General features: G+C 40.5%; 1 protein-coding gene across 3 annotated transcripts in view; it reads left to right on the top strand.

The window, feature by feature from the left end:
* Positions 1–1877: 1877 nt before the first annotated feature.
* The window catches only part of trpm7 (transient receptor potential cation channel, subfamily M, member 7), a 52918-nt gene continuing 40296 nt past the window's right edge, over positions 1878–14499 (top strand). For 2 of the 3 annotated variants that reach the window (XM_034116676.1, XM_034116677.1), the window contains exons 1-4: positions 1878–2059; positions 11565–11644; positions 12955–12993; positions 14113–14311. In XM_034116676.1, the coding sequence (XP_033972567.1) occupies positions 2057–2059; positions 11565–11644; positions 12955–12993; positions 14113–14311 (321 nt within the window). In that variant the 5' untranslated portion in view covers positions 1878–2056. The remainder of the gene's footprint in view (positions 2060–11564; positions 11645–12954; positions 12994–14112; positions 14312–14499) is intronic. The other variant, XM_034116675.1, reaches the window with a different exon arrangement.

The raw sequence follows: 14499 nt of genomic DNA, 5'->3' as shown, positions 1-14499 counted from the left end.
TCTGTTGCGGAAGAAATTGATCCAGGGGAGAGGGAAAGGGCTTATGGGGCTTTTGTGTTTTGTGAGATAGCCAGGGGCAAGAAAGTGCCAAACATTAATCAATAACCTCTTAAAATGTATTCTGTAATAAAGATAGTTGACATTGTGAAGAGGATAAACCAGCTGGTACAATGCCAACTGTGAAATTTAAATCAAGCAGTTAAAGCACAGATATCAGATAATTATTTGGGCAGACTCTGGAGTAACCCATAGAATAACGTTTTTTTATTATTATTCATGTTTAATGTTAATTGGTAAAATGCCTATGTTATCCTCAGGAGCTTGGGCTTTTATTTTTTCAATCTTATGGAATTTTTTAACAAAAAGTGTGCTTGTTATAGCCTCATTGCATCTTTGTTTAACTTAAGAATGATGAAAGAAAGACTAAAATTGACAGCCAAACACATTATTTCCATTCGGTTCACTGATATCAAGTCACAAAAAAAGAAATGTGCAAATTGATATCAGTCGATTTAATGGAAAACAATAAAGTGAGTTACTTTATATTAATACGCCCTTACCGGGGCTTTATTAATGGTCCATAAATAATTTACTAATGCTTTACAGACAAGCTAAAAGCCATTAATAACACTTTTTGTTGGCTAGGTTAAAAACTGTTGCCACTGTAGGTGCTTGGTTGGTAAAAATTCAGATAACAATAAGTAAACAATAACTGTTAATGGATTTCTTATATCTAGTTTTTTAGGTTGGATTTACATTTTGATTATGTGTCAGGATTTAAGAAAATCTTGGCTATGAGAAATGGGAAATCACTCAGTTTTTTCAATATCAAATATGTATGCACTGCAAATGTTTGTGCCTCGTCAATATTCAATTTGAATATTTGTAAATTACATGTAGTATGCTATTAGTTTCTGAGATACAGCAATATGTTTGGCACATGGAACTACGATCTATTCCAGCAGTACCCCATGTGCCCAAAGACAATTATAGTAGGCCTATGATAAATCTGACCCATCACCAAAATATATTTTTTAAATGTCACACCTCCGGCTCCACCACAGAAAATACAAAATCTCAGTTGTGGGAACAAACAGTGAGACAGGCTAAATAAGTGCGTCAGAACGAGGGAAGTTAAAACAATGTATGTTTCTGCTGACTGTTTGTGCTCATTAGTCGTTTTTAAAGGCCTTGGGGCTTTTATGTTTTGTCAGATAGCCAGGGGCCAGACAGAAAATGCCAAAGATTAATCAATAACTTTTGAAAATGAATTCTGAATTTTAAATTATGCACTTAAAGGATGGATATGAAATTGTAATTTTGTGTCCGATGGACTCTGGGGTAAGGAGCCCATAGAATAATGTTTTTTTTTAATTATTCGTGTTGTATGTAAAATGCCTATGTTGTCCTGAGGAGCAGCACCATCCCTTATGGTGCACACATTGGGCATTTATTGTTCAATCCTCCTATGGCATTTTTAAACCAAAATTGGTGCATGTCACATCCTCATTGCGTATTTTTTTAAATGAATGCAGGATTTCATTTTTTTTTCTTAACTAAAGAATGATGAGAGAGAGACTAACATTGAAAGCTCAACACATATTATTTCCATTAAGTCCACTATTAAGTAGGCCTAGTCCACGGATGGATATGAAATTGTAATTTCTGTCTGATTGACTCTGAGGTAAAAAACAACAACAGCTATGTCAGTTGTGTGCACAGACAGGCTTACACAAGTGCGTCAGGACGAGGGGAAGTTAAAACAATGTGTGTTTCTGCTGACTGTTTGTGCTTATTAGGAACTAAAACAAAGCGCACATGTGGCCGCAGGCTCCTCCTCGGCCATGTGACACAGTGCGGGCTGAGTCAGCCGCTCGTCATGCAGCGTCAGTCTGGAGTCGCACAATTATGAAAAAGCAACCTTCCGCTGGAGCTGCAGCCGAAGCGGATCTCTCCAACGTCCACCGGGCTTTCCTTCCAAGGCTAACCGAGAGCACCGCCGATAGATGGATAAAAGCCACGACGCAGCTCTTCCTGAGTCTCAACGGTGAAGAGAATGGTATGTGACCCAGAGAAACAAACCGGGGTTGATAGTGTTGTCAAATTGGCGCTGAGAATCGTCGTGACTGATCGGGGGCTTTGAGTGGCAGGTCCCCCCCGTGCATGCTGCCTGCTGCCTGTCAGACACCCAGAGACACCCCGGTGGTATTTACTGTGTTTGCTGACTGTCTCGGTGTACTACCGACACACTGTGACTCCTACGTTATGAGTGAAGTAAACACCGTGACACACTGTCTAGCAGGAAAACCCGAAAAATCACACACGGGCGGAGCGTTAGCCTGCTAAATAGCTAGCTCGCTAAAAGCTAACTGCTATTAACCGAAGCTAACTAGCAGCGGGCTGATGTTAGCAGCGGTTTCTCTGCCAGTGGGAAGAGCTTCACAAACAAATGAGAGCACTTGAGAGAAGCTGGCACTTGTTTAAAGACCAGTTTCTTCCAGCTGTCTCAGATGTCGGACAAGAAACGCTGTCATTGCCAGTAACAAGTCAATGCCACCTTGAATGGCTGCCAAGTAAACTGAACGCTTTTATTCAGTCAGTCAGCGCTGGGAAAAGTTAAGTGGTGTTGAAATAGTGCATTTATTATCTCAGACCTTTTGTGAGACCTCTGGACGCCCACTCATGAATGTTTTCTTTGTGGTTTGGTGACATTTTTTAGGCCTGCCTGCAGCAGACATTGCTGAAGACTCATTAGTGCTTGTTAGTTGTAACTTTCCCCTTTTGGGACGAGCATAACCTCCCAAACGACTTCCTGTCTAGTCTTCTCTGCTCTCAAATACACAGGGTGAATGGAAGAGAAGATGACATGTAGCCAAAGTCATTAATGGCCACACAGTGTTGTTATTACACAGTGCAAGAGCTGGGTATTATTGTCAATGTCAACTCTAATAATACACACAGTCTTGGACATTAACAATGAGTTGGTAGTTTATGTTGGTAGTCACTTTTTTATTGTCACAATGTTGACATCATATCTATCTGTCTTCCTCATTAATTTCCAACATTTCCCACAATGGTTTTTATACACAGAGATGAATACCACAGCCTAAAGAGTATGCCTCTGGCAGTAGACACACATATCACCTAACCTAAATTAAGATGTGATTATTGACATTTAAGTGGGCACTTTTATGCAGCTAGAACAATTAATTAATAATGTGGATCTAATAAGAGTAGCAGCAGCTGTACACATCTGTCATTCACTTAAATTAAACAGCCCGATCCATACATCAAATGGTATCATTTAACTGTGTTAAGATGAGTAGAAAATCCTTACTCAATATGGTATTTATAAATTGAGTTAAATCTATACTTTGTTTGCTAAGACGCCAGTGCACACGGTGCCTGTCTTTCGCCTCAGTGCATTATTTCCCACAGCGCTGGTCTGAGCCGGTCACATGCCTCAGCTTACATGAGGCACTGCTCTGATCAGTCTTATAGTCTGATGGCAGTCTAATTAATTAATGCTGACGAATCATTTTTGGTCTGGTTCATCAGAGCAGTCGGTGTGATTTGATCTGTTTTTTGAGAATGGAGCTCTATTAAATGCACAGTCACTTATGTAATAGAGGATGGTTGAACTGGTCATCAGCTCGGGCTTTAGCTCTCTTTGAGATGGTGAAAGTGGTCTTTCATCACTTTGCTGGGCTCCAGAATAGCACTACTAGTGTGTGTATGTGTGTGTGTATAACTGCTTGCATGTTTCGGCCTGCGGAGGGACTGTGGCGTGCCTCTCTGAGCTTTGTTATCTCACGCTGTAATCCATGTCCACCACACACACACACAAGCCCATTTGAAGATGACTGATAACGTTTTTTCCAGCGGCACTGCTGGACTGTGTTTTCCAACAAAAAGTCACAGTCTCAGTTTGTTGATTTTGTGAATGGAGCGCTCCCCTGTAGATCTTATCCAGCTGATCTCCCCCACTGCTTCCCATCACTGTTGCTCCTGGTCAGACACGCAGCTAACTTGATGCACTTTGTACTTTACAAAGAGTACTGGAGGGAATACCATTTTACTATATCTTAAATGTATCGTGAGGCATATATATTGTATAATATGTGCAAATCGAGACATGTTTTCTGTATATTTTTATATATTGCAGCTATTGATAATTTTTCTGGATGAATCAATCATATCAGAAAATGGTTAAAAATGTCGAACAGCGTTTTGAAAAGTCCAAGATGATGTTTTCATTACTCTTGTTTCTCTTCACATCTGAAAGATATTCAGCTTATAGGTATTAAGTTGTAACAGAACCACACAAACCAGATAAACAGTTTTTCTCTTTAAAAATGACTCATTGATCATTAATTTAATAGGTGACAACAAATCGACTTTTCTTTGCATCTCTACTCGTATAGAAATCCTTGTCTTTGTTATTTAAACAGGGAGATTTAACGGCTCTGTCCCTCCTGCTACCTCCTTGCCTGTGACTGGTTTACCTGGGTTTTCATAGGCTCACATACAGTGACAATAAGCACCAGATGTTGAGAAGAATAGCCGTCACATGCCTCACATTACTAGGTTATCCAGCTGCTTGGAGGTAGGACTCGGGGTGGCATGCCAGCATGGTATCAGCTCGTGCTGTGTTGTCTTTCAGAGCTCTGCCCAGGGGGTGGAGGGTGAGAGCTGAGAGCCGTCACACTTCGGTCTCATGACTCTCCTGCTTTACTTCTAGGAATCTTATCTGGAGGTTATTATAATGAACTTTTGCCCCTCCATTCAACATTTATTAAAGGCTCAGATCTAGGGATGCTCCGATCGCCAATTTTGGGGCCGATCGCCGGAATCGGTATCGGCCGATACCGATCGCCGATCCGATCGAGTGGGCGGGGCCTATGGGGATCATCCATTTAGTTAATGGGGCTCATTCACTGGTGCTTCCACAAACAACAACCAACATAATTATTACATTCAAATTAAGTACATTATTCAAGTTTACATTAACTTTGGATAATAACACGGGAGAAATGAGCGGAAGTGCTCTCTTTTCCTCTCTCTCTCCTCTCTCCCCCTCTCTCTCTCTCTCTCTCTCTCTCTCTCTCTCCCTCCTCTCTCCCTCTCCTGACAGCCTGTCAGTATCGTCTCATGCAGCTCACTGATCCAGTAATGAGGGACCCGACAGTGAAGAATAAACATATTTATAACTAGTTTAGCTTGTTCCAGAGGTAGAGACAATAGCTAAGTGTGTTACGTCTAACTCTTAGTGTGTGTTCTGCTCCGTTCACCGGTCCGTCACAGCGGGTGGAGCTGCAGGATTTCTGCTTCACACACGTTGCATACCGCTATTTTATTGTCATTTTCGGACACCTTAAAATACTGCCAGACTGGTGAAGCCATTTTGGAGAGCTTGTTTTGCCGCGCACAGAGAAAAGTGTCATGTATTTTACGTCATGCGATCGGCTCTCGCGATCGGCATTTTTAGAGAGCACCGATCGATCGGCAGAGAGTGAGTATTGGCCGATATCGATCGGCGGCCGATCGATCGGAGCATCCCTACTCAGATCCACTAAGATGTGGCCAGGATTGCGTATTAAAGGTAGGGTAGGTAAGTTTGAGAAGCGATCTCGAGCCGATTTCTCAAACTTACCTACCCTACCTTTAATAATGCCTGTCTATGTTAAAATGTCTTATACTTACACACACCTCTTTCAAACTTGTTGATGGTTGTACTTGCTAGAACTGTAAACCTGAGACTTTGATATCACCAAAATCAGCCCTTGAGATCTAAATTGGACCTGCTTTTATGAGATGTATTGTAGAGCTCTCCTGACCTTTGTGTGTGAATTTCAATTGTGCAATATTAGGAGCACTAATGAATTGTTTTGTGGCATGACTTTGTAGCACAGCCTTTGTATATTTATGATTTAAAAGTAAAAAATACTATTGAAACCACTTTTAAAGGAATATGTTCTAATTCCAGTAGGACGACTGCCATGTTTACCTGTGAATAGTCATTATTCAGAGACATGATAGACCTGAGGCGTGACTTCCAGTTTGTTTTTGAAAACTTGACCTGATGCCTGTTCTGGCAGAAGACAGATTTGACGTTGGGCTGGTCTTTAATGACGTGGTCTTCCTCAAAAGACTGATACCAGCACGTTTGTTGGTTTAGCTTAAAGGCCTGCATCTAATGATCAATTATCTGCCAATAACTTTCCCCATTAATGGTATTCTCTTTAAAATAACAGAAAACAAGGTGACATCTTCGAATTACTTATTGTGTCCAAACCAACAGCCAGATATTCAATAAAGTCATATTAGCTAAGAAGCCTGCAGATTTCCTACACATAAAACTGGAACCAGAGAATTCTTGCCTTTTTTTGTTCAGTTTATTATCAAAGTTGTTGCATAATAATAACATAGTGGATGAACTATTAGATCAATCTACAAATCCTTTTAGCTCCAATTGATCAAATTGTTTGATGCCAGTGTGCCTTGAACCAGATGTGTAGTACCTCAGTTGTACAGCTGCAGCCCCCTGTGATGTGACTTAATGCAAAGAGAAACAGCGGTGAGGAATTAAGGTTAAAGCAAGAAAACACTCCTGACAGCACCCTAAGCTCATTGTACCGTGCAGGTTGCCCTACTTTTTTGTCCATGCTTATTATAACCATAGCCATATAACAGTGGTTCAAATGTACCTCTTGTCATAAAAATCTATACTAATAATCAAATACGTATCAGAAAGGTGATGCAGTTCAACAAATGTGCTCTATTTCTTTTAATTGGTGAACCCAAACCTTATTTATATCTTCCATTATAAATAGTGGAAAGCTCCTTGAAGCCAGTACATTTTTCCACCAAATTCTCTAAGTAAATTGAAATGAAATTGCTTCTAGTTCTCTGAGAAGCGCTGGTCTCTTTGGCTGCTGCTCACAGCGCTGACCCCGTATCCTCCCGTCTTCCTGACGGGTAATAGAATTACCAAGCCAGATGTTATCTCGCTCCGTAATACGTCAGGCAGGGCCAGACGAATGATGGGTCGACCAGCCAGCCTCGTTACTGTGCGTGTGTGTGTGTGTGTGTGTGTGTGTGTGTAGATTTTTTTTATATATATAGAGGCGGGTTATGATCAGATTTTTTATATATATAGAGGCGGGTTGTGATCAGATTTTTTTATATATAGAGGCGGGTTGTGATCAGATTTTTTTTATATATAGAGGCGGGTTGTGATCAGATTTTTTATATATATAGAGGCGGGTTGTGATCAGATTTTTTACATATATATATATAGAGGCGGGTTGTGATCAGATTTTTTACATATATATATATATATATATATATATATATATAGAGGCGGGTTGTGATCAGATTTGTGTCTCTTTAGAATCGCATTTACTTCCACTAAAGGTGTGGCTGAACTCACACGTACGCACATTATTGAACCCAAAGGTGCTTGGGTATATTTCCTACAGGAACAAAGTAATCATAAAACTTGGAGCCCACAGAGGGAAGGGAGGCAGCAAGGAAGTGGGAGTGTGAGTGTATGTTTTTGGCAGCGGTTCACAAGTCTTTTGTTGCCTGACATTCTCAGGTACCATGGTTACAGGTTGGCGGGGCACTCTCTTGTTTCATCTGCCTCATTATGAGTTTGTTAGATCAAGAAGACACCAGCGTTATTTAGGAAATCTAACGCAGACACTGAGTCAGTGAACAAGGGGGCACTGAAGGGTCAGTGACATAATAACACTACAATATAGTCATTATTGTTTCTATTATATTTGACATTACATGTCAAAGTGACTTGCATACACTCTGATCCCCCCATATAAATTAGTACATGGAGATATGTGCATATCATTCGAGCATTCGAATTACACACACTATGCCATAAAACTGATCAAAGACATTACACATTTATTTTTTTATATGATTAAATATTGCAAATTTGTCAGACAAATAACTCATGCATTTAATCTGAGTAATAACATTTGACTTTTTAATTAAATCATACCTTTGCTAAGCTCACATGTCCTGCTGGCTTTAGCTTAAAAGCATAAACTTCTCATCTTACTGCTTTTTGAAAAAATATAATCCTTTTAACCAAAAAGCAAACAATGTTTTTTTGAAACCATTGTCTTTCTTTCATAACTGTGCCATGTATATGCAGACAGTTTGTTTTGTTCTTATTGAGGGATCATTATCAACCTTCTAGTTAGTTTTTAAATAAGTGGTTTTGAAAAGAAATGGTAATTGAAGGTTTGTCTTCACTGTGCTTAACTAAGGGTTCAGGGCAAGGTTCAGACAAAACATAAATACTTATTGAAAGAGATCATTCCCTCTGCCTAGATAATTATTCACACTTACAAAAACATAACACGCATCACATCTTCAGCTGGGTCACACACAATTTAAACTTTTAGACATCTGAAGCTTGGAAGAATAATGTTGATTTGGTGAGACTTTAAATTAAGATGAACTGCCAATATCAAAGCAACCTTTGTTGACATTTGTGTTTGATGTGATCATTTCCAAATTCATAAATGTTCTCCAGCAGGGATGCCACTTCTAATAATAATAAATTATATTTATATAGCGCCTTTCAAGGGACCCAAGGCCGCTGTACATGGTGGACAAACAAAACAAAACAAACAGACAATCAAAGGGAAAACTAAAAATAAAGGAAGCCGGGGGACCAAGAAAGGGCTAGGGCCCGAAGGCCAGGGTGAACAGGTGTGTTGAAGTGATGATTTGAAGATGTCCAGGGAGGCAGCATTACGGATCTCGGCAGGAAGTGCATTCCAGAGGGTGGGGGCCGCAACACTGAACGCCCTGTCACCCACAGTACGAAGGCAAGAGCGGGGGATGGAGAGCAGGCCCGTGTCTGAGGACCGCAGACTCCGAGAAGGGGTGTAGGGATAGAGGAGGTCCGATAAGTACTGGGGGGCGAGGGTATGGAGGGACTTGTACGTGAGGAGGAGTGTTTTGTACTGAATCCGGGACTTGACCGGCAGCCAGTGGCGGTGGATGAGGGTGGGGGTGATATGTTGCCATGGCTTGGTGCGGGTGAGAAGCCTGGCGGCAGAGTTCTGGACGTATTGGAGCCTGGCCAGGGTTTTGCTGGGAACCCCAGACAGGACTCCATTGCAGTAGTCCAGACGGGATGTGATGAAGGCGTGTATAAGTGTTTCTGCCACAGAGTCAGAGAGTGAAGGCCGGAGTCTGGCAATGTTTTTGAGATGGTAGAAGGCGGATTTGGTAACAGATTTGATGTGCGCCTGGAAAGAGAGGGTGGTGTCCAGGATGACTCCCAGGTCACTTCTGTACGAAGGATAAAGTTTAATCTATTAGTAAGTTTGCTTTGTGTGGACACACCCAATGTAAAATTATTTCCATGTGGGGGACTCATCAAAAGTGTAAACATCAAAACCACTGCCTTATGTAAATATGTGGTCCTCATTTGGTATGGTGTGGTGTTTAGCTGTATCTTATGGTATGGTGAGTCATATATCAGAGCCACAATGGAACGAAGCGGTCAGTCTTTGTTGTGGTTTTATCAAAGCTAACTCCGGGTCTGAGTCTGGACGCCTATGAGAAGTGCCAAAAAAGGCCGACCTTGAATGGCCACTTAAACGTAATCAATGTACATATTTCCCCCATGTTCCCAAAAAGTATCAACATGATCATGGTGTGATAGGAAGAAATATATATCATTTTTTTTAAGAGGACCTAACAAATGTGTTTAGTAAAAGTCTCTAGAATACGATTTGTAGCCTTTAACAATTTCAAGGTTTCAAGGTTCAAGGCTTTTATTGTCATTCGTGCATAGCTACAGTGTAGTTATGACAATGAAAATCTTAGGTCCCAGGCTCTTCCAACAGTGCAACACAATAAAACAGATGCAACCGTACAAGTAAATAAAATACAATAGAATATAATAGAAACAGAATATGACAGTGCAGAATAGTCTATATACAGTAATTGGAATATTGATATATATATGTGAGTTGCAAACAGATGAATGTTATGTATGTTCTTTCAAAAGTTCAGGTGTTTAACAGTCTTATGGCCTGTGGGATGAAACTTTTTGCTTCCTGCGATTTGAATATAGCACTAGATTTCAATACAATTTGAATTGTGTAGCACCAGGGTTAACATCAGTTTGCTGCTCTCAGTTTGATGTAAAGGCCCTTTAAAGCCTAAGTGTGGGGCCTGTGTTGTTGGGAGAGGTTTTGTGTGAGCAGCGTTAATCACAGTTGGTGGTGTGCCCTCACTAGACAACGAGGTGTATATCATTGAGGCCTCTGCCCATCCACTCATTCTCTCCCACGCCCCTTTCTCCCTAGTCTTCGTATAATATCTAGTTTGTCTCAGACACATTCATCTGCCCCCCACCCCGAGTGCCTTCTTACAGATTAACCGCAGATGGAGTTCGGAGGCTGCATCACTCAATGATCGCTCAGCTTTTAACTCGGGCCGGAACTGTACGTTAACTTTGAGACCCGTATGGAAATGTTCTTCTGAGCGACGGAGAGTGAGAGAAGTAAAGTGATTTGTTGCTGATGATCCAGTGCTCAGGAGAGGCTGTGGTGACTGTGGTTTGTCCAGGAGATGCATGAAGGAGCCTTGGCATGTTCCTGTACAAATCCCTTAAACACAGAGATGAAGATGAGGACTTCCAGGTACACGGTGTTGCTGGTCAAGTGTCGGGATGACCTGTTTGTTTAAATGTTACTGTATAACCGCATTTTGTTGTAGGTGGCTTACAACGTTAAGAACTATAGAGGGGACTTTTGACACGAGAGATACTGACTTTAGGAAGAGATACAATGATTGAAATTTAGAAACTTTTATGGGGTGGCACTATTCCTTTACGCGTGATTTTTCTGTCTCTAAGGATCATTTGCCCAAGCAGAAATGGACTTGCAGGGACGCAACGTTTCCATTCCTGCTGGTTCTAACACTATTGTTTAAGTTTCGGGAATAGTTGAACGGCTCCGGTGTGAAGCAGGCGACGGTGTTTGCATGTTTCCCTCTTTTGTGCTGGGAGGGATTATTGGTGCTAATCGCTCTTGAGCTGTACCGGGGGAACAATAAGGCATGAGGCATTTAATTGAAAATTCCTGCAACATAAATCCCTGTTTAAAGGAATAGTGACACAGAATTAGTTTATTTTCTTATGACCATGGAAGCCACCTGTAGCTCTTATTATGATAGGATTGTTATGTTTTAATTATAAAATGTCTAATCCCTTTCATTTTAACTGACTGAATGAGGGGTTAAAAGCCCCCAAATGTCATTATTGTGCTGTGACTGTGTACCATTTTGTTTATCTATCCCCATGTTCTTTTTACTTGATTTCCTCGTCTCTGAGAAACTACGTAGCCCATAATGTCTGCACGGTTTGTACAAGCACTCAATTGCTAGACTGATTGTTTTCAACCTCCAGGGGGGACGATTTTCTTAGCAGCTGGAAACCTTTTAATGCAAACAATAAACACAAATGAACAACATCAGTTGCTGTCTTTTGCTCACTACTGTTTCTCTTTTTTCCACAGTCCCAGAAACCCTGGATAGAAAGCACTTTCACCAAGCGGGAATGTGTGTACATACTTCCAGTGTCAAAGGACCCCCACAGGTACGTGTTCAGACGTTCAGACGTTCAGCTGTAGTGTGCATGTGGTTATTGCCATGGAAACGGTGTAATTGTATGGTGTGTCTTAAAGTAGGCCCAAACCCTAACCACCACTCTCCAAAGAGTAAATAAGTCTGTTTCCACATAATTTTAATCTTTATGTCTGTCACTATTATTACAGCGTTTAGTGAGGGGGAAGACCAGGAGGAAGTGTGTGTATCATATCTTCTTAGGGGTGTTTTTCTCTTTTATTCTGCTTTAACAACCGTGTCCTTTTTTTCAACCTTTAAACGGTCTGCCTTGTTTTTGCCCTTGTTTATTTTAGGAAGTCTTCTAACTGGCATGCCCTGATTTGTTCCTTGTTTTGATGTATTTTAGGAAGCCTTTTGTACTACTAGGAACTACAGTAGTTTTTTTACGATGTGTTTTGCCATTTGCACAATGCCTTCTTCAACTGAACTGAATAGGAAGTTTGGATTTAATAATTTGAACAATGTATTGTAGTCAATGACATATCCTATTTTGTGTCCTTTTTTAAAAATTCAAACCATTATTAACTTTAAACAGTAACAACTATTATTTACTGTGTGTTTGGGTGTGTGCTGTAAGGCAAGATTTTATGCAGACCTGCTGGAATCTTACAAAGCCGTGTTAAAACTGTATAGAGCTTCCTATTGGCTTGGCATGCAGGCCACTTGTATAATATGTGTACATGAGAGGCTCATGAAAAACCATTAAAGGTCCAGCAGCCGGTATAAATGTCAAGAATAAAATAGACATTTTGTTTGTTATTTAGAGTGAAGTTTTTTCCCACAGTGTATTTAGTATCTACTGGTTAACCACCTTCTTTGTTTGTAAGCCATTTCTGTTTTTCTGTTACTGTTTCAAGAATTTGCATTCCTTCCTTTTTTCCTGTCAACTCACAATGATACTAAGTTACCTTTACCCGGTTGTTTTCTTTTACATCAATTATTTGCCACTCGAGTTTCTCAGTTAACTACAATACGTGCTGCTGCTCGAAGAATATTCGGAGGTGTTAGTGAACATGTGTCCTTTTAACATTGGGCCTGCTTATGATTGATCAAAGTGAAAGTCTACTTGGCAGAACGCTCTCTTGGTAAAAGGCCAGTTCACTGGGCTTCATGCCCGGCTAACAGATAACTTTCTTTAATGTCCTTAACATTTTTCTACCGAGAGCAATTCCTTCTCACTAGGAGAAATCGGACTGTTATAACTGTCTTTGTGTCCTTGCAAATGCAGCCCACAGTTCAGTTGTTAGTGTGAATTTACATTTCTTGTGAAATTCCTTCTAGATGCCTTCCAGGATGCCAGATTTGCCAACAGCTAGTCCGGTAAGTATTTGTTTTGCCTTTGTTCCCCTCGCTCTTTGTTACTTGACATGATTAGCCTGGGAGGATCCATGCTAACCAGTTACTTTACACCAGAAAAGGCCTGCAGGGAAATTATTTTGCAGTTTAATTCCAGGAAACAGAAAACCAGTGACGTCAGGCTTTGTGTGTCAGGATGCACGATCTCTCCTAAAGTCGTTAAAGGAGTGAAAACAAAAAGCTTTTTTATAATAATAAAACATAGATGAGCCTCATTTGTAGTCTTTGAACGTTTGTCAAACTCTGTCATTATATTTAGTTGTGAGTTTAAATTTGATCATGATAATGCTTGTATATAATATTGTAAGTGTTAAAATCGGTATTTGGATGTTTAGGATGTTAATGGTGAATCGCCAAGTCAACATCCTTACATGTCACATATGCAGTTTACATTACAGTGATAATTGGTAAAACTACAATTAATTGATAGAGGTAGGCAAACCAGGCTTCTTATTACAAACCAGCATCATATCTGAAGGAACCACAGTCGGTAGCAGATTTGACCAGAAATAGCTAGTTATCTACAGTCGTTAGCTTATTAGCTAAGGGGGGGTTACCTTGGTTGGTGATTGGCTAATGGTTACACAAGCCAACAAATCGTTATGACATCAAGTGGCCAAAATCTGATCAGCTAATTTTCAGACAGGTTTTTATATAAATGGATCAGGACAAAAAGTGAGCAAATCTTTTTTCCTGAAACTTTCAGAATCTCTTTACACAGAGGGGACACATCGTTATGTATAAAATACATAAAATGGATTTTGCATAATAGGTCCCCTTTAAAAAACATCTCAAGCTGTCTTTAGTTAGGAACCATGTCAAATGGTCCTCAATATGCACTTGATGGCTGCATACATTATAATAAAATAGGTAAAAGTCTGATATTTCTTTCTTGATTTTAAACATCTGTGTAAATGTGATTTATATGCATGCAAAATGTCTGATAAATTAAGAATAACATAAATGTGCTATTGTTAATATTCCGTTTGTATCTGCTGTGTCCCGCAGCATTACTGCTACTATGTATTTAATTATCTAAGTATATCATGATATTGTTTAAACGTTGTTTTGTTGCCCCTGCAGATGCTGCTGTGGGCGGCTGGTGCGGCAGCATGTTGGCTTCACGGCCAGCTTGGCCGCGAAGTACTCGGACGTGAAGTTGGGTGAGAACCCCAACCTGACCGAGCAGGAGTGGTCGGTGGAGAAACACACAGAGGCCAGCCCCACTGACGCCTATGGTGTCATCAACTTCCAGGGAGGGTCTCACTCATACAGAGCCAAGGTAGGAGGGCAGTCTTTTACCCGCTGGGGGCCACGTTCATGTCAAAAGTAATCTTGTGAGTGATGATAACTGATATGGATGTTGGAAAAAATGTCTTACACAGTTTTTAAGGGTGTAGACTCATAATCTACAATTATTTTCATACATTAACACTGGTTACTACTGTACTAGGTAGGTGTTTTTCCTAG

Source organism: Trematomus bernacchii, unplaced genomic scaffold (assembly GCF_902827165.1).
Source record: "Trematomus bernacchii unplaced genomic scaffold, fTreBer1.1, whole genome shotgun sequence".
Lineage (NCBI taxonomy): Eukaryota > Metazoa > Chordata > Actinopteri > Perciformes > Nototheniidae > Trematomus > Trematomus bernacchii.
This window is presented reverse-complemented; position numbering and strand designations above follow the sequence as displayed.